We start from the raw sequence: 21,577 nt of genomic DNA on the forward strand, positions 1-21,577 counted from the left end.
GCTTTTAACAAATATTATGTACAAGTATGGCGCTGTGATGTAATACGTGCCGTTTGTCCTATAGAGCGTGAAACGTCTCGACCTTTGTAGATGTGACCCGACGTCGCGCGGAAAAAATAATAATACCGTTACCACCGTAAAATTTTTGCTTGTCGAACACGCCATATATTTATTTTTTCCATAAAATGATCTAGAGTTATCTATAGTACGTTGTATTTAATCATTTCACGAAAATGATTTGTTAAAGATGATAATTTATTGAGTAGATTAGCACCATCTTTTGACTATCTACGAAAATTTCATAAAATTACTAAACATCTTGATAGCCGATTTGTGAATTTATTTCAAGAAGGTTATATTATTTCAATAATTTGTATTCCTTATATGTTAATAATAGTGGCGATATACCAAATTCATATCCTTGGTATTCTGCGAAAATCTATCGCTTTATTAAGCTATTCCGAGAATATTACAAATATAATTTGAGAAAAAGTCTTTGTGCATAAATATTTATTATTGTTACAGTGTTTTTTTTTTAATTGATCATTAAAAGTGCCATTTGCAATCTGAAATTTCAATAATAATTATTGAAAATATCATTTTTTACCAAAATGGATTCTCGCAGAATATCGTCAGCATGATTTGTCCATATAAACAGATTACATTAGACCAACAGCATTCAAAAATGACGAGTTTAAACTTCGATTCGTAATCATTTATAAAATGACATCTAATAAATCAAGTCATATGAACACTGTGGAACTTTTATTTAAGGGCATAACCTGATGTAGGCGAAATTACAAAATACTTTATTTAAAAGATAATAAATGTAGATAATACTTACCGAGTTTTGAATATTTATTTTCAAAACTGGAATGCAGATTCTTTACTTTATTAAATCTGGTTGCGTCACATATTACTATGAGTGTTGCTATGTTATAATTTAAAATTACTTACTGAACTCTGATCAGAATGAATCAACTTCAACGTGGGCGACTTTTTGGATCCTTGCACCGCGCAATTGTCTATTAGTTAAAGTTATAAGAACCCACTGTGTCGTTGCTCGCGACTATTCAAATTCAATGGTTCTGGTAAACCCAGCTTCCCATAGAGCCCGAACCGCGAGAAGAATTCTAACAATAAGGTGGAGAACCCCAGTATAAGGTGAGTGTTTTCTGTATTGGAGTTTACAGCATTAAAAATAATGAAACTTTCAACATAACAAACCCGTGAACCAGCGACTTGTCAATCCTCTGGTAGGTGGCTTTTAAATTTAACGTTTTCCTACTGTAAATAAATATTTTTGGTTAAATTATAATTTGTTACAATTAAGGGTGTTCTTATGTTAGCTTCGTTGAAAAAATGATAGATTATGAAAAATTTTCACCCTTTATCTTTCCCCTCTTCCCACTAACAGGTAAATCTTAATCAATATTTAAACTTCTAGAACTTCAAATTCCTTTCAGTGATGTCTGTCTAAACAAAACACAATATTAGTAAAACATTATCACGGTGATGCGTCATTCACTTCAAGTTTTATAAAAGTAAAGTTATAAATATCAGGTTATGCCCAAAAGCTACCTATAAAATAGCTGTGTCCCACATTAATTAAGGTCATTGATGGCCTAGAGAATCCTTTTAAAATGGTTGAAATTTTTGACTCCTTAATACTAATATGCTTTAAATCAGTTGCTTCGGTTGAGGTTTTTGATGCCATAAAGTATGCTCTTGACATGGTCAACATTGTTGACGTCCTTAGCCTACGATGTTTAATATAAGTTGAGATCCTTGATGGTCTTCAGAATCCTATTGATTTGACTGACTCAGTGACAACCAAAGCCTACAGTGTTTCGCATTAGTTGAAGTCTGTGATGGGCTACAGAATCCTCTAGACATTACTGAATTTTGTGGCGCCCGAAGCCTACCTTGTTTCGCATTAGTTCAAGTCTTTGATGGGCTGGAGAATCGTCTTGACGAGCTTGACCTCTACGAGTATTATATTAGTTGAGGTCCTTGATGGCTTGGAGAATTCTCTTGACGTGGCCGACCTTGGTGACGCCCATGTCGCGCAGGTCGCGGCGCGCCAGAGCAGGCAGCTCGCGGCCCGTGACGTCGTGGCGCGCGAACAGCTCGGCGTACTCGGGCAGCTGCAGCCCCCGCAGCCAGGTCCCCACCTCGGCCACGCCCCAGGAGGACGAGGCGGGGGCGGCGCTGGGGCGGCGCGCGCCCCGCAGCCACCCGCGTCGGCCGATTCTCTGCTCCACCTGGACAAGTATCATTTTGAACATATTTACAGAACAGAAAAATCGAATAAAAAAAAAACAACTTTTCCTCAGGAAACATACAATACAATACATAGTTTTATATTTTACTAAATTAGACTTTAACTTTAACTGACTTTAAACTCTAAAGGGAAAAAAGACATAAAATTAAAATTAAAATCAAAGTAAAAAAGATGTTAAAGTATTGTGATTAGTGAAATAGTTTACTCATTTATTTGATTGTGGTCCTGTAGCTAATGTTGTGGATTCACGGATCAAAGGTCCGAGGTTCGCACCCCACTCTACCAGAACTTAATTCCCATTTTCCAATAGCGAGTTATTTACAGCGTTGAAAATGTTCACTAAAATTTAAATATTTCGGTAAATCATAAAAACCCCTATGCTTTTTTTTAATAAATAAAAAATAAAGAATCTTGAAATGTTATTTTTACCAGGGCAAACGCATTCTGCGAAAAAGCATCAACTCAAAATTACTAGTTTAGAGTTAATTCACTTTAAAAGTGTGTTATGTTTGGTATCTATCTATCTAAATCAGATTTGATTGTACAAAAGATATGGACGAGATATCTCTTACACAGGAGACTTACCTCACTGTCAGGGGGCTGTAGGGAGGCCAAGCCCCCTTGGTCCCGCACCAGCGCTAGTTGCTGCCTGGCTGCCTTCAAGGCCTGTTGTAATGGAGGCCCCCCACCGGCACTTTCAGCTGCGGTGCAAAGCTCCCCTAGCACGCGTGCCTGGAAATATAACGATATCAATGATGGCAAGTGTGTCATTTTTTAATTATTTTTATTTAAGTTTATATTGGCATAATTACAAAAAAACATAAACCTAACACAGCACCAATTACGCACACAACACATTATATTTATTTATTTTATTTATTTTAAAGAAACAAACAGTCGACAATGATATAGTAACATTGAAAAAATACAGTTTAAAGACAGACCAGCAAAGTTTCTAAATAAGAATCATACATATTATTAAATTGTGTTACAACAAAAGGGTGTGTTTATGTGTATTTGTATGAGAGTAAGTGTAGATGTGTATTTATAAGTATTAGTATAGGAGTAAGTGTTCAGGTGTGTGTAAGTGTGAGCATCATTAAATAGTAAGTGGGATCGTATCGCAGCCAGAAATAAGGAGTCTTAATTTATTTTCAAATAAATTAAGGGGCATGTAAAATATATCTATAGATGAAAAAAAAAGCATTATAGTTAGATCAAGAACGATAGAGGAAAGAGTGTTGTGCATAGTTAGTGCTATAGACTGGCAGATGAAACAAATATTTATTTCTTGTCACGCGAAAGGGGACATTAAGATTAATTTTGGAGAGTAGGTTAAAAGAGTCAACTTTATTGTTTGATAATTTATGTATTCATTCAGATACAGTGCGCCTATTTTCAAGGGTAAAAAATCCATTTTTCTGTTCAATGTACTTCATAGTCCTAACGCTCTTATATACCTGCGTGAAAAAATTCAACGCTTATCTGTTCATGGTTTACCTTTTCGTTTTAATTCTCAAGGCACTCTCTTAATACCCATCCACAATTCCTCTTTCTTCTCTAACTCATATAGTGTCCATGCGGCTCGACTGTGGAATCATCTCCCATCCACCATCAAAGATGTTACTACATTATCTCTGTTTAAATTACGTCTGAAGAAATATCTCCTTTCTCTTCGTAAATCTCTCCTCCTTTCCTTTTTCCTCTTTTTTCCTTTTCCCATTGAGTAATAGTTTTGATTTAAAGTAATTTGTAAACTTATACGTTAATTTCTATTTTTATATATCTTTAGCTTTTTAATCTTTATTTTCTATTGAATATGTTTTGTTACTTGAATTATAAAAATAAAACTATTATTTTATCGGTTGGTTAGAAGAAATTATCATTTGGCAATAAGCCCGCCAATGTACAAACAAAATTATGTACAAAAAGTTAAATAAATAAAAATATATATATAATACAATTTCTGAACAGGACAACAAAATGCGACGAGAATATGTTTGACACGTGACTCCATTTATATTGGTTTTTCCATAGTTTTGAATGTGTGGTTTATGACGAGATTTGTGTGAAATGTGGTGTTTGTTTTAAATCCATTTTTTTTTCAAAAAGAGGTGAAATATTATTTTAAATGAGCTCAGCTTCCGTTTGTAGCGGAGAGCTGAGTCGTTAAATAAGTCAAAATTCCTAAGAGCCATTAGTAAGAAAAAAAATTGCCAAAAAAATAGTCATTAAAATTGAAACAGAGAAATTCAAGATCAAGGCAATGTCGGGGGAAAAGGCAGTCACTCCTAAACATCAAGCCTCTGGGCCTTGATTATGATGGAAAGATAAAGACGTCATACCTTCACCTTGACGGTATAGTTGAAGATAAATTCCCTCTAGCGATTATAAAGATAAACTACCGACCCTCCACCTTCAAGTTTTGGGTAGGTACATCGATATGAAACAAGGGGAAGCGTACGTTACGGTACACATATCTACGCTCTAAAATGGCATAGCTTCAGTATGACGTCATAGTTGAAAATAAAAGTCTCCCGACCGACTATAAAGGTGCACTACAAGTTTTGATGTAAGTACATTGGTTTATACCGACGGGTCTAGAACCTCTCGATACGTTTATTTCCGCATTAAAAGTGTCAAAAATTTTGTTCCACCGAGCAATTTTTCCTTTAATTATGATTTATTAAATTGTTTAATCGTTTTGAGGTTGGCACTTTTTTTCTTAAAAGCCTATTTAAAATATGAGAGAGAAATTAGTAAATTTTGAAGTCGAATTAAATTCCGACACAACTGTCACTTTAATAAAACGAACGCCTAGATGTGAAAATAATGTCGCTTAATTCTGTCCTATTAACAAATAAGAGTATCTAGGCGTTAGAAAGTTACCACTCTAAAAAAAAAATGGTTATTATATTTTTTCTATCTGTTTTATTATCTTTCCGAGTGTATGTATCGAGACGTTAAAGGAGCCAGTTTTGTAGTCGGTCGGTAGATATATACAGACGATCGCTAAGCGTACCGTCTAGGTGATTTCCAAAAGTCATACAAAATTCATGTACAAGCGAGAATTTTTTGCTTGAATTGGGATTTATTGGAGTTTATAATCGCTTTGAAGTGAGCAGTTTTTATTACAGAAGCCTATTTAAACTATAAGTGATAACTATTTTAAATGTTAACAACGTAAGGAACGCGGACTAATTGTTTGCGGTCATTCCATTGGCTTGTTTCGATCATATGATGTCGATATGACAAGTAGGTAGAACATACCGAGGTAAGATACAGATAGTACAGAAGATGAAGATAGCGTTCATAATCGAGGCACTGGAATCTAGAGTTAACTTTTCATTGTAAATTAAAGAGTTACCAAATCCCTATAAAGTGCTTGTTTCCCATAAAAAGTCTGGAGTCGGTTTGCGGATATTGCGTGCTTCATCAGGAAGCCAAAATGAAATGGTTTGTTGAAAAAAATTAAAGTGTAGTCATATTTACCAGAGTGGCCAAGTACTGGCGCAGGGTCCCCGCTGGTAGAAGTCTTCCCTCGGGAGTGAGGGCGTCCACAGCAGCGGCGGCGGCGCAGGCGTTGGAGTACAACGCACTCCCACTACCACACCCACTGCCCGATCCAGTGATAGAGGACATCTTCACCTAGTAGAAAGTACAAGTTAAGTTATAATTTATTAAAAAAATTATATTCGAAGCTGATTGCGCCACTTGCCCGTTAGCAGATGCACGCTCGAAGTTGCTGGTTCGCGGGATGCGTTATCCTTTATTTACTTTTCCAACTGAACCCTAAATACCATAGAATTAAGAATAGTCCAGAAACCGCATACGCACATCAAACAGAAGGCGACTAAACTACTCATAAATGAGTGGGTTTACGTTTTCACCCATTAGTTTCTTTGTAGACGTCGCTCAGTCGCTCAGTATGTCGCTCGAACATTGTTAAAAAAATCACAAAGACAAAGTCACTAAATATAATAAATTTGGCACAGTTAAATTGTAATAATTGCGACTCAATCTACAATGGAAAAACTAAAAGAAACTTCAATATAAAAGTAAAAGAACACATAAGGTGCCCAAATAATAATATTTTTTCTGAATTAGCAAACCATCTGATAGAAAATAATCATATTTTTGCAAACAGCGCACTAAATTCGGCGAACGTGCATTTGCGGTCGCAGGCCCTACGACATGGAATGCTCTCCCAGCAGAAATCCGAAATTGTGAGAGTGAAGTGATGTTTCGGAAGAAACTTAAAACCCACTTGTTCTCTAAATCATTTGAATAAATTCTTAGCATGTGGTAACAAAGTACATTATTTTTCTTAAATTAAAAAGTTAAAATTTAATTTATATCTTTATAAAGCGCCCTTGAGGTATTATATTACGAAAATGGCGCTATATAAGTTATCCATAATTATTTTTATTATTATAATAAATTTAAGATTCATAATAAGAAAAAATATTAAATAAACAATATTTTCTTCAGTCCACTCCTGTCTAGTTTTGAGCGAATCCATCTCACACCACAAGACAAAAAGTCTTGACTCATTACTTTCATACACACATTAAGTTAAGTATACCTTGAAAAGGAAGCTTGTGTACTATGTGTAACTTGGAAACCGGTCGGTAAAAAAAACAATTGTTAAAAACAAAGTGGTTTTATTTATTTGATTGTAATTTATTATTTTATTTTTGACGACGACCTCGTGGTGTAATGGTCAGCGCGTTTGCCTACCATGCGAGATGTCTCGGGTTCGATTCCTGACATGGTTGATATGAAATATTGATTTCGTACGGTGTTTTCACACCAGAATATTTCATAGTCCCTGGACTGGTCTCATCTTACCTTCACGTAACAAAAAAAAAAAAGATCAAGATACGCTGTGATTCGTGTACCAATGCAGTGCCTTATGCACAATTAGGTGCGGAAAGGGAATGATGATGATGGGTTTGGAATTTGTATGTAATGTAAGGAACTTGAAAATGATAAAATTTTCGATCTGATGAAAACTGCCACCAAGCATACGTCTTTTTTTTAAATGGGCCTCATACGCTTACCTATTTGAGATAATATTTTTGACACAGTATCATTAAATAGTTATCAATAGTTGTTAATATCATTAAATAATTATTAATAGTTATTAATATCATTAAATAGTTATTAATATAGTTAGAAATATGGAATTTCGAATTACAAAACTCATATATTAACAAATCTTACATGTTAAAAGTACGAGTATCCAATCAATTCGATTGGTTTAAAATAGTTAAAAGGGACAAAAAGTGTACAAGGTAAGGTTGGGTTGCGGCATACCAAGTCATATAAAGTTAGGTTACATCGTTACATGGATTTATAGGTTATATGTTATACACAGGCTAGACTTAGGAACAGAGACGGATAGACTAGAGTCCTACCATGAAGGTTTGATCAGTATTGTAGTTACATCCAGTTTCTTTTTCCTTACCCATTTAACGAGCGTGTTAGACGTCTCAATAAATATGAGCAGTTGTGCCAATTCAGCGGCTGGAAGTTCGTCTGGCGGGGGCGCGGGGGGCAGAGGCGCTGTGGGGCCCATCTTCTGCTTCTCGCCCCACGTCCTGTAATGCCACAACGGGGAACTAAGTGCAGGGCCTAGGTGAGGCTACATGGGTGGAATGGGGCACAGACACGATGCAGCCAAAGAGCGGGTTTTTCAATTAATGTTTTCTTATGCCGTTTTCCCTGATTTTTTAAAATGCCATATTTTCACTAAAAATTTTACAATTATGAAATTACGACTTTTTCGTAGGTCAAAATTTCTTATTATAAATATCGATGGTCCAGTTGATTTCATTGCCAAATAACAAGTCCAGAAATAATAAAAAAAATAGCTATTTTATGGTGACATAAATTATAATATTGTAGTTGCTAAATTAATAGGTTATTTGGGATGTATTTGAAATGATAAAAACAATTTTACCATTTAATTCTGTGGAAGTTTTTGTAATTTTTTTTTTTGATTGCATATTGAAATTACGAGTTACTGAATCTGACAGGATTTTTTAACATAAAGCTGCTTAACTTAAATTTGGATTTTTTTGACTTGTTTTACTACATGACAATCGATATGGTATTTTGGATAGTGATGCGAGGTTGTCTTTAGGCTCATACTTTTAAGATGGATGCTATGTATAGTGATTTAAAAAATAAATGGCGCCAGAAAGAAGCCTTGTGAAATTTCAGCGGTGACTTCAAAATCGGTCGATTTTAATATTTACTTTTTAATAATAAGCTGTTTGTACCCCATATGCTACCATTATTTTATGTTGGTTTTCATCCGAACATAAGATGAATATAGGATGTGCTTAATACTGTGGCGAGAAACACCGACAGCCGTGAGATTGACAGGAAAGAACTCAGCTTTAGTCCGCAACGCGTAGTCCGCTGCAACATCAGCTCGGACGAGATAATAAACGCCGCGCATCGGAGGAACGCACTACATTTAATAGAATGTAACTCGTGTGTAACTACTTAGTAAATAACTTAAATTGTAATACATCTTTCTCATTTAACCTGAAATCAACTCACGCGCACCCGTCCTATAATACTACTCAAAGTACTCTTTAATTTTTGTTTTTTGTCAAAACTGGAGTTCCACAAGGCTGCTTTATGGGGCTATTCTATTTAACAAATATTATTTTCTGGAATATTGTGTGAACTAACGTTATTTGTCAGTTTCCAGCTGATAAAAAATGATTCGGAATGGGTAAAAATTCATTACGGATCAATCAATCTATAAAATCATTCACACAATAATAATTGAATTTGGTAGGAAATTTAGGTAAGTAAATTCACACAGCTATAATGTCTACTGTAGGTAATGGATTTTCTAAAATGTTTTTTCAAAGATAGCAACTGAGCAGACATTCAAGAAATGATTTATCAAAACCAATGGTTTGTCATGCACAGGCTCGATTTAATCCAAAGGGATATTACATGTTCAATATTTCCTAATCTATAGTAAATTTAGGCTCGCAGTTTTAGTTAGGTGTAAGGAGGTATAATGTAGAACAGTTCCTTACTTGAGAGATGTTTCTAGAGCTCTGGACCGACACAATACTTGTGCCCGGTTTTTGTGCATTATTCTGATCATTCCAGGAGGCTGGAGCCATGCTTCACCATCCACTTGTACCGGAACACCTTCCGTTCCTAAAGCACAATAAAAAATGGCATAGAGTATGAAGGGTAGGCGGAAGAAACATGCGTAGTCATGAAACCAATATTTCGAGAAAAACGATTTTTTAGTTTTAAAACCGTTTTAAACATTATCGATGAATTGCTTATATTTTTTTGCGTATTTGTAATTTATAAACATTTTTGAATGACTGTAAATAAATAGTCGTTAAAATGATCAGCAAATAAAAGTATTACGCAGATTAATATAAAAATAAACCATATTGTAGGGGAAAGAAACGTTCTACGAGTAGTATGCTTTATACGCGGAAGAATCCTTCAAAATCAATGTAATTTTAAACAAAGTGACATTCCAAAAAAAATATTTTGGGTTCAGAGTTAGTTTTCGTCAAGTGCCTGGATAAAATGAACGATATTAACAACAGAACTTGAATATGGTAAAGTTATTATTTTGCCCCACAGATAATGTGTGTAACTAAAGAACATAATTACAGTAATACGCATTTTTAACACGCACTGTTGAGATTCGCCTGATCAGCGACTGACTACGCTTGTTTCTTAAAATTATGCGCGAACTTTAGATCTTTCTTTTCCATATCATACTAACTGCTCGCGTTTCTTCAGCTTTGCCCATTATACTATTTATCAATTTCTCAAGGATCTGTGAAGTCTACGAAGTTTGGTACTAGATCTTTACAATACATAGGTTTCAAGGAATTTAATAAATTGCCACAAAAATTTAAAGTACCTATTTCAAAATATAGAAACAGGACGTGCGAATTGAAGAATTATTTTTTCCAAAAGTACTTTGAATAAATAAAGTGAGTTTACAGAGAATGCGCATCTTGAACATATACCTTTTAATATTTTACCGTTTTTGCTTGTATATGTTATTTTTAATACTATTTAAATGTTATTTGTTTTTTTTTTTTTATACTTTTTTTGGCTTGTATACATAATTTCAATACGTTTTTGATAAAAAAAAAATAACCTGTATTGGGTGTGCGCATATTTTGTTAATTAAAAAAAATGATTTTATTTTGTACTAGTTCAGTATGTATATATAATTTTCTTTCCCAGATTGCATAATGTAAACATCATTTTGAATTTATTTCCATGCCTAGTATTCTGTTTATTTTGTTATTTTCAAGTATTTTTCATACCCTTTTTAATTTGTAGTATATCATAATTTTAATTTTTCTGCTTTTGTAAATAATATTACAGTTTAAAATTTAAAAACGTCTTTAAAAAAATTGTTATCTGTATGTCCCTAAATGAGTTTTTTAAAAAAAAAACTCCTTGGGAATATTGTACATAATTATGTTTAATATGTTTTTAATATAATAAATAAAAAAAATTAAAATTTAAAAAAATATTTAACTCAAATCTGTAAAAATCTTGTTTGTGGGCGGAAGACATGAAATGTTTCTTCCGCCCACACATCATATACAATATAAAAAATGCAATCTCAATTGTTATGAAACTAGTGATATTTCTCGGTGGTATTTATTAGGTACAAAAGGTAAGAAAGAGAAAAATAAATAAGAGAAATTGATAAACGAGCTGTTTGAACAGTAGTGATCAAGCGCCAAAAAAGGAGTGTAGATATATATACCTACTAGGGAAGTATATATGTATGTATATTAAATTTTTTTAAATATTAAAGGTCTATAAATACTGTCGAGTAAAATATAAAAAATGCTACTTATTAATAGCATAAAAAATACTTTTACATTTGTAATTTTGAATTCCCGTAAAAACGGCCATTGCATTGGCCACGCCCTTAATACGTCACGATTCATGTTAATTTTCAACTTTGTTCCTAAACGTTAAAAAATTATAGAAAATCATCACGAATCTTGACGTCACAAATATCAATGCTAAACATGTCACGTTTCTCTAGTGACATATTTTTTTATAATTTCTTTTTTATAGTTATATATGAAAACATTTCTTCACAATATCCATATTGATTTAAAAAATACAATTAGTTATTCTTAGTACATTTAATATATTTTTATCGGTATTCGTAGTTTGCGATATTTCCTTATTGTGTTTGAAGTTTTAAAAAGCATTACAAGAGTTCATTGGAGATTGATAATTGCAAATAACACAATTTGATTCTAGCATGGAAAAATTAATAAAAACAGATATTCAATGTAAATTTAATTACTAGTATCTTATGCACCCTTAGGCACGCATATGTGTAAAAAAATAAATAAAGAGGTAACGCGGTTTCACCCTTTATCGTACAAACGTTTTCCCGTATTTTCTCCCTGGATACAGCACTAGTACAATGATTTTTTAGTACACAATAGATATTTACCATTGGCGTGCCTATATCATTTTGCTATTTTGATATTTTTTTTCTGATGGGGGGTTAGGACTATCCGAAAACCCATAAAAGTGCCTATTTTTATTCCCCCGTCTTTGGACGAACGGTACACAAAAATAATAAATAATTTTGAAAAATTAAATAGCTCTTGACATAGAAAATTTTGTTCATGAGAATGTATCAGAAAAGAGTATACACTCTTTGTAAAAGAAAACAACAAGATCAGTTCAATAAATAACAACAGAGATGGATAACATTTTAGAGAAGAGAATATGGAAGTCAAGGCATTTACAGGGCTTATGCCCCGTCGTTGGATGATTTAAGAGGCCACTTTACACGCTTTGTAACATTTACCGTTTCGCCTATGTTTGATCATCCATATTTCTTCAATTCTTCCACCTGTTGAGTAAAGTGAAGTTAAAGAGCTGAAACCTTTAAAATCCAGTCTTTTGTTTACAAAAATTTAGACAAATTAAAAATATTGTGATAAAACCAATTGGTCCAAGAAGAAGTTTTTACACTTGAAAATTGTTTTCAGGCGTTGCCTAGTATGTGAGAAATTCGATCAAATGAATGTCTTTACAACAATAAAGGTTTCCGCTCTTTAACTTCAGTAAAATCAACAGGTGGAAGAATTGAAGAAATATGGATGTATAAGCGTAGGCAAAATGGTGAATGTTACACAATGTGTAAAGTGGTCACTTAAACCAGCCAACGACAGGTCATGAGCTCTGTAAATGCCTAGACTTCCATATTCCCTTCTATAAAATGTTCTCCATCTCTGTTGTAATTTGTTAATTCTAATGACTCCCTAGGGGGTTAAATCTAGTCTTTTGTCTACAAACATTTGGAATAATTCAAAATATTGTAATAAAATCAGTTCAGTTTTGAGGTGTGAAAAACGGGACAATGAAACGTCGATTTTAGTTAAGCATAATAAATAAATTAATAAATTAAAATACGCAATGTCTCGCTGCGGTCTTTTACAATGGTCTCTTCCCCTGGACAAAATCCAGTTTTTAATATTTTTCCCAAAGATGGCTTTTGTTTGGGAGAATTTAATACGTTCATCCAGGGTATTGAATGCCACTGGCGCCACAAATAAACACTCCTCCGAGCACTTACCTAGGATGTTAATCTGCACATTTCTGCATTGCGCAATCCGGTGCCTCTGCAGGTTGATAAGTCTAGAGGCTGCCATCTGAGCCGATCCAAACACCGCCACGACCTCCAGAACTCGGTCGTCGAAGCTCGGCGGAAGGAACGGGCTTCCCGGGCCGCCTTCTCCGCCCCAGAAGTTGGTGCCTCCCATGAAACTGGGAATGTTCAGCACGACGATTCCTTGCAACTCCGGCAGGGGGATACGCTGACCATCGCATTCTAGCTGCACGCGTTGGCCGAGATGCCTGAAAAAGATATGAATTTACAGATTTATAAAATCGCAAAAGCAATATTTATTTAATTACTTAAAGTATGCCGTAAGAAATTATTTGGGAAAGACTTTCTCTCGGAAATTGGATACAAAAATACTGGTATGTTTTTTTCATCACCATCATAAGCTCGACAGCCCCGGGTGGGCCTTGGCTGAATCCAGGAGTCTCCTCTACTCTAGCCGGTCTGCTACCTTTCCTCTCCAGTTCCTCACTTCCAACATTGTCATATCTGCGTGGTGCAGTTCATCCACCGCATTTTGGGCCTTCCTGGTCTTCGTCGTCCTTGTGGCACAGAGAGTTAGGCATTTTATGGGGTTTTCGTCGTCCATTGTAATTATATGCCCAGCGCACCTCAAGCGTCCCACCTTGATGGAGTTGATTACATCGGGCGCTCGTTAGATAGTTATTTATTTTCATATACGCAAAATGGACATTTTTAATGACATAAATATACATAAAAAAATATTATAAAAATAACTAGACAGACACAATGGTATATAGTAGACTTGGTGGGAGTGGAAGCGAGAGAGAGGTGTTTATAATTGGATTAGATTTAGTGATCGTTTGAAAGAATGAAAGAAGACAACTTGTTATCAAAGAAATCAAGACTGGTATGTTTGTTGGCAGACCTAAGAATTCTGGGCATAGGGGAATCAAAACCATAGTTAGTTCTATGGTTATCGGTATAAAAGAGAAAGTTTTGTCTGAGGTTTCTATTCGGGATATTAAATTTTATTAAGCTCAGTAGATATCGTATAGTTCTCTATTGTAGCGACGACGCCAATGGTTTTTCTCTCTCACAGGGCCATAGATAACTCTTCTTTGGTTCTTCTTTCGAAAGCAAGTATGTTTTTTTACACATAGTAAAAAGATTGTACGAAAAAAGATTTCTTTTTGCTTAGTTAGATAGTCTACTCGTATTAACAAATAATAACATCAAAATACACCGAACTTCCTTAATCTTCCTAAAACTCTTTTCTCAACATTTTGCCATTTTAGAAAATTGTATTGATAAAAAAAATCTCTGAACATACCTGTAGGTTCTTTGCAGCCATTCCCTGGAGCCGAGCACCCCGTACCACATATAGTTCCTGGCTCGTGAGCGACACTTTTCCGGATGTTCCTCTCTTTTCTGATGAAAGTCTAGAGATATCTTTGCATCTATTCCAATACCGAAGTAGTTGTTCATAACGGAGCGCTCGTAAAAACCTTCCAACAATGTTTCCTGCAAAAGAAAATTGAACAAAATTAAAAAGAAAATCTACATTGATAATCTCAGTAGTTCAGTATATTCCTTAAAACATAGAATTATAATATAGCCGCCGAACAGGCTTGGTGTGAAACATAGTTCCTCTTTCCAACTTTAGTCTAAAATTCAAGAGTATGTGTTCAATTGTAATAAACATTGAGTTAATATATATATGTCGCTAATGTGTGGATATGCCATGGACAAAGAGTGAAAGGAAAGATAATATTTATTTAAAGAATTGTTTTATACAAGTTATTAGATGATTTGTTCTTACCAAAATATAGTTAAACACCACAAACTCTCGTGATTTTATAACTGTGTTTCTGTTAAAACTGTTTCAAAATATTTATTTATTTATACATCAACGGTTCAAAGAACCTTTTACAAAAAAAATAATAATTTACAGAAATAATCACAGCAGTGCACAATAATCATGTAGTACATAGTATGAAATAATAGAATAATTAAAACTAAACAATTTAGTAAACATATAATACAAAAAGTTAAAAAGAAACATAACATTTCAATTTCATTTCATTAAAAAAAATATGTTTATTTGTGATACAACAATTTACATATAATATAATGCAACGTATGAACGTTCATTTAAAAATACAAATGACACATGTTTTTTTCTTTTTTTTCCTGTATCACATGAATTTACTTAAATATCATAAGTAATAAACACGTTTATCTGAAATCTAAATCAGTGTAACATAATAATTATCAGAAGTTTTAAGCGGGAAACATGCGTCTCATAATAACAAACAAAATTGACAAGAAGCGGATAGATACATTGGTACCTACATTACTTACACAGTATTACACACGTCTACTATCTCCCAGAAAGCAAGAACCAAATGGTTTTACGGTTATGTAATAGGAAAGGGACAATGGACCCTGTATACCTAAAACACCGACCCTTTGATTATCGGTCACCGCTTTCGTTATCTTGTTAACTTGGTTACCATTTTCTAATAGTGAGAGCAACTCGTTGATAATGGCTCTCAAAATTAAATATGTAGGATTTAGGTAGTTGAGGGTTTGGTTGGAGTTTCTACCCCAGTTAGAGATTGACAGAGAAGACACGTGGTTGGTGTTTAATGCGTATTTATTACATGGCGAATAAGATACAGCACTTGGTTATGGAGCACGAGCGTAGCGGCGATGATGGGTTGAAGTAACTGCACTTGAACTACATGCTGGAACTGTGTGATGTCGTCGAGCTGGTCTGACGTGAACTGAACTGACTGACGTTGGCTGCGTCCTGTGGTCTCTTTATAGACCATATTCCTTTGTAGTTCATTTTTTCATGGTAGGGACGATGTGAATGTACTGCAAGGCGACGATCCCGTCTTTATGTGCAATATTGCTAGAGTTGTAATATATATTGTATTGGGTTCGATAGAAAATGATGATATTGCATCGTCGGTCATTAGTCTACTTCAGGTAAACTAATTTAACACGTGTGTGTCATCGACTATGGACTATGGACCCTACAAATATAATATTTCGGTAAATCATAAGAACGCAAATATTTATTTTAAAAAATAAAATGGGCTTGACAAAACAAATTAAAAACAATCTAATAGATGAGGGTTAATTTCCCTTAAATATTATTCAGTCGGTATGGCTTTATATATTTATTTCGACGGCTTACGCCTTTGACAAAGTATAAAATAATATTGAAAAACAATTGTAATAAAACAAAACACCTGAACACAGTATAAAAATTATAGATACATGAAATAAAACCAGCAGAAAATAAGGAAATAATAAAGGAAAATTAAATAACAATTTAAAAAATAGGTATGCAGCAAATAAACAATAAATAATTCTAAATAATACGGTTGATTCGCCGTATCTTTTACAAAATATTGGTTTCCGTTGTCCTCTTCGCTATACCAGATAAAATTTCCCTTTTTATGTACCGACCTGTAAAAACAATTAAACCTTGAATTCATTCATTAGACGTACCTGTAGAAATTATAATCAACTCAGTATTATGTAGACATTTTTAACTGCACGTTGCATTTATACAGAAAATTTCTTAATGGGGTCGATTATTTGGGATAGTTGCTGAATGTACATCTATAGTGGTTCACGCTATGTATAATATGTGCCCCATGTAATGTTTATGTTTGTATATGTTTTATATGTGCGTTCATGTGTGTGTGCGTGGATGGCTCGGAATGTGCATTCGGTATTTTTATTTATTTTAATTTATTAACTCCATGGTAAACTCAAATGTTAACAATTATTATTTTCTCACTTGAAATTCTTTTTCATTTTTTTTGTCACATTTAATGTTTAATATCTTTTGCATAATTTATGAAAACTTAATTGTTTTTTTTATTTAAAAAAAATGTCGTTTTTAATACTTATTCTGTATGACTGTAGGTTTTCTGATTAAATAAAATACAATAAAATAAAAGGTTTAAATACAAAAGTATTGAAGTAACAAAGGCGACGTATCATAGCATAAACGGTAAAACACTTGGTACATTTTTATAATTTAGAAAAGAAGTGATTAAAAAGTAATGATTTTAATTGGAATAAAGATAAATTGGTCAAATATAAGTAAAAATAAATTGCAGAGTCATCTGCAGGCGATTACTAGTACTTAATTTAACTCGGAAGAGTCTTAACTACATAAAATAAAGTAATCTGCTAATTAAAATACTTAACTTTAATATCAATACATAGATGACGCTTCAACTTGCTTGTGGATGGTTTCTCGATTCGGTAACATATATACAAAAATCAAAAATGTTACCTGTCTGGATATTCGCTAATAAGCGGAATGGGGAATGTTGTAGTACCTACTTAAAGTGGCCACTTAACCCAGCCAATGACAGGTCATAAGCCCTGTAAACGCTCAAATATCCATAATCCTGAATTTGAAAAATTCTACCTCATCTCTGTAGGGATATAAATAAAAATATAAAGTTAAATTGATTAAGTCTAAGTTTCATAGGTTGCATTTGTAGAGAAAGAAAGATACAACTAGACTTGCATTTGAAGTGACTGATCATCGGGTCTTCGTGTAACAAAACGCCCGCGCTTGGTCCACAAATTGATTATATTTTGTTTACCTGCGGGTCCATGAGGGGGCTGACAGCCGCGCAGAGCGCGTCCGCATTGGCCAGGAGACAGCGGCCCACCAGGCCACCCGACACGTGCGGCCAGGCGGGGAGCCGCACCAGGGGGGTGATGATGGGAAGCTGGCGGCACCCGGCCACGGTGGACGCCTTCACGCTGCTCCCCCACAGGGAGGAGGCGGACTTGGATAGCCTGGAGAAATTAAGACTGTCAATTATCACGTCAGACCTGAACAGCAGATGGATAGACCTAGATAAATGGATATTTGGGGTTCATAGTCCACGATTGATGACACGTACACATGCTAAATCATGTCACCTGAAATAAAGTGCGACGACCGATGAAGCAAGTAATCATTTTATGTTGAATACAATACATTTTATTCTGCAAGACATAAATTGCGACGTCCTACATTACATTCACGCCATAGAGATACGAACAAAGGAACGTGGCCTATAAAGCACAGGGCGTGGTAACGCCCAGTCAGATCCAGTCAACCCGAAGACTCAGCTCAACGCAGTCACTCAATTCCAGCATGTAGTTCAAGTGCAGCCAGCTAACTTCTCATCGCCGTAAATTCATGATTTATTCTCCATGTAATAAATACGCATTAAACAGCAATCTTGCGTCTTCTGTCAATCTCTAACTGAGGTTGGAGCTCCTACAACCCTCAACAATCAAATCCTGCAGATATTTTAATAGTGACGGTGATATTTATTTATTTTTATTTTATTCCATTATAAACTATGATTAATAATAAAAATAATGAGACCTCACTGGGGGACCCGTGCCGAAGACAATTAACAATATACTTTTTCAAGAAATATTTTTACATGTGAGAATAAACAAAGAAAACTTAATAAACAGAGATAATTGACGAAATGTTCAAATTGTTTTAAACATTACGTATTTATGTTTTTAATTCATTTATGTACATCTATATTATTGATATTACAAAACGCACAATGAAAGAACAAAAACATAACATGAGCTATACATTTGTGAAGCAGTTGATTCAATATTGGTTTGGGCGAATGAGACGATCCATTTTACTTCTACCTAGCTCCACTATCCATTTTTTTATAGCCTTTTTGGACATTTTCTCCTTACTAATTGGTTTAATAGATAATGGAAGTAGGTTATAGATTTCAATTGAATAATACTCAAAATCCCTTTGTCCGAAAGTGGTATTAGTTTGTATTTGTTTAAGTTGTCCTTGTTGTGTATTTATATTTATTGTATGTTAAGCTTTAGATTTAGATAGGTTAGATTAAGATAGGTTTAGATTTAGATAGGCCCATATAACAATGGGAAGTTAAGAGGAAATGCGGTCTGACTTTTTTTCATACAAACGTTTTCCAGTATTTCCTTCCTTGATTATGGTACCAAAGCAGTATTTTTTTTTACACACTAAAGATATAGTCAGCCTCGCAATGTGATCAGTGCGTTTGCCTACCATGCAAGAGGTTTCGGGTTCGATTCACGGCATGGTTGACGTTTTTACACAGAAATATTTCATAGTCCCTGGACTGGCACCTGAGGCTTAAGACTGATCATCTTACCTTCATGTTACAAAAAAATTATCAAGATGCACTGCGATTGGTGTACCAATGAAGTGCCCTATGCACCATAAGGTGTGAGAGGGAAGTGATGATGATGATGGGATATTAACTATTGGCTTGTCTATCGTTTTGCTTTTTTTGATAAATTGTTTTTTACGGGAGCTAGGACTAAAGACCTTCCTAGGGAGTGAAATCCAGCCTTGTCTACAAACATTTAGACATGTTCTAAATGTTGTTAACTGTTATAAAAAGAAGTATAAAAATTATTAAGTATTATTAAGCATTGCCTAGTAGGTGAATTATTCAACCAGATGAATCTCACCCACAGCAATAAAGGTTATAGCTGTTTTACTTCACAAAAGACAACAGATGTAAGACTTCGAAGAAATGGGGATGTTAAAACAAAAGTACAATGGTGGATGTTACACAGGGTGTAAAGTGACAGATCATAAATTCTGTGAATGCCTAGACTTCTTATTTCCATCTCAAAACTGTTTGCTTTCTCCGTTGCAATAAATTTAAAAAAGGAGTTTGTTCCCAGAAGCGATTTTTTTTATTAAAAAAAATATCTTAAATATTTTGCATTTCATTACCTGTCTGCTTCTCCTGGTTGGAATAAGCTTCCACAACTGATGCGTCTAGTTGCTGAGGAGCATCTCTCAACATCCAGTGATGTACGCGGACCATTGTCAGAACATCTTCTTTCTCTGGGCCACGGAGGCCCGAGTCCCCCCCCCAAACCTAAGCCTGCGCCGCCCAACAGTCCCGTTCCACCAAGCCCCCGTTTCCCTTCGCTGCTCGACGGAGAAGGAGGCTCCACGACCACAGAAACTCTTGGAAACATTCGCCCTTCTTTGGGGCAGTCATCATCATCCATATCGACCTCTAGATAAATACTTCGCTTGCTTAATCGTCTCTCTTCATCCCCGTGCTCTACAAATAATGAATCCATTTTAGCAGGTTCTCCTGGAATGGTAGTCTTTGAATCATTTTCGATTTCCATATCTTTCTGTAAAACTGTGGATTCTAAGTCAAAATCTTCTTTGAGTCGGGCGTAAAGCAAACCATTCCCGGATTCCTTATTCGTTATTACACTTTCGGCTCCGACGGAGGATGATAGATTGCCGAAAGATCCTTTCACGGATTCAATTTTGTTCACAATTTCCATTATCTCCATTTCTTCTTTTAATGTCTGTGTTGTGTTGGAGTCATTTTTGCTCATTTTTTTACTGTGTCTCAAATGGCGTTTAAATGACTTTCGGGCTATGTCGTTTCCTTCTACAAACTGCGCTAGACTGCAATATTTGATCGGTTCTGTGCCTGTTGCAAGATTGAATACTTTGTTTTCAAAACCAAATTTCTCTTCTAGTTCTTTGCTGGATTTTCTAACTTTTCTAAGAAAATTGAAAATCCTGTCATCATACTTCTCTAAACTCGGATTTCTGCTATCTAACGGTAATTCTGATGTAGTCTCTGAAGTGAATAGAGTGGTTTCATCAGTAAAAGTGTTTTCAATATCACAGTTTCTACCGACCATAGCCATGACTAAATCCTGCCCTAAAACAGAACTCATATCATCCATGATGGATTCTCCGTGGATGGTTTCTGAGTTAGGGCAAGTGGTGTCGGATGTTTCTGGAGAGTCTATGTGGTTAATATACCCATTAGCATCACCATCTTGTGTTTCTTGTAAATACTTCTGGTCCATGACTTCGGAGGCAATACTAAATTCTTCGTTGCTGATTGCCGAGAGAATATCTGAGAGTTCTTTATCGTCCTCATCGGAACTGTTTACCCTCTTGGACGGCGATTCATATGGAAACTTTTCGTTGAATGCCGATTCTTCGATTCTCTTGATGCGAGATATGTCTTCGGTGTACGGTGTGTCCGTGTCTATGATTGTCATCTTATCAGATTCATAAGTATCGCCTATGGGGAATGGAACATCTACGGTAATGTGAGTAGGCGTCAGCGTCGCTTCGTCCGAGATAACGAGACTCGGAACTCTAAATAAACTAACATCACAGATATCGCTGTTTCCGTCAGAGTTGGCGGATGAGTCTTTTAACTTGGTTAAGTTGCTACAGGAGTTGGAATTGACCAGCTCGAGGTTTGTTCCCGGACCGAGGAGATTTTGGGAGCTATATTTGCTACTTAGTTGGTCTGGAGATTTACTACTTTGACTGCTACATAAGGGGAAGAGTCGAGCTATATCTGGGTCAACAGCTGGTACTCTGCAATAAAAAATACAGTATTAAATTATGTATAAATTGCAGGTAGTATCACAAAAAAGTCATTAAAAAAAAGTTTTTACCCGTCCTCTGCTGGGTTTCCAGCCTCTGACACGGCAGATGATCTTCTACTAGGGTCAGCAAATTCTTTTGGAGCTGGAAGCAGTTCCCACGAGCATCGCGTGTCTGCTGTTGATATCTG

The 21,577-nt window shown here is 35.0% G+C and overlaps 1 protein-coding gene across 1 annotated transcript in view; it reads right to left on the bottom strand.

Annotated features, from left to right (window-relative positions):
• Positions 1-1,653: 1,653 nt before the first annotated feature.
• The window catches only part of LOC148277466 (diacylglycerol kinase eta), a 97,880-nt gene continuing 77,956 nt past the window's right edge, over positions 1,654-21,577 (bottom strand). Inside the window, exons 12-21 of the mRNA XM_088232859.1 lie at positions 21,459-21,574; positions 19,738-21,378; positions 17,576-17,774; positions 14,266-14,456; positions 12,924-13,204; positions 9,352-9,478; positions 7,755-7,887; positions 5,777-5,932; positions 2,870-3,016; positions 1,654-2,264 (exon numbers count right to left, since the gene is read on the bottom strand). Coding sequence (XP_088088985.1) covers positions 2,001-2,264; positions 2,870-3,016; positions 5,777-5,932; positions 7,755-7,887; positions 9,352-9,478; positions 12,924-13,204; positions 14,266-14,456; positions 17,576-17,774; positions 19,738-21,378; positions 21,459-21,574 — 3,255 coding nt within the window. The 3' untranslated portion in view covers positions 1,654-2,000. The remainder of the gene's footprint in view (positions 2,265-2,869; positions 3,017-5,776; positions 5,933-7,754; positions 7,888-9,351; positions 9,479-12,923; positions 13,205-14,265; positions 14,457-17,575; positions 17,775-19,737; positions 21,379-21,458; positions 21,575-21,577) is intronic.

This window comes from Micrasema longulum, unplaced genomic scaffold, assembly GCF_059751315.1.
Source record: "Micrasema longulum isolate JH-2025_06_02 unplaced genomic scaffold, ASM5975131v1 h1tg001030l, whole genome shotgun sequence".
NCBI classification, from domain to species: Eukaryota; Metazoa; Arthropoda; class Insecta; order Trichoptera; family Brachycentridae; genus Micrasema; species Micrasema longulum.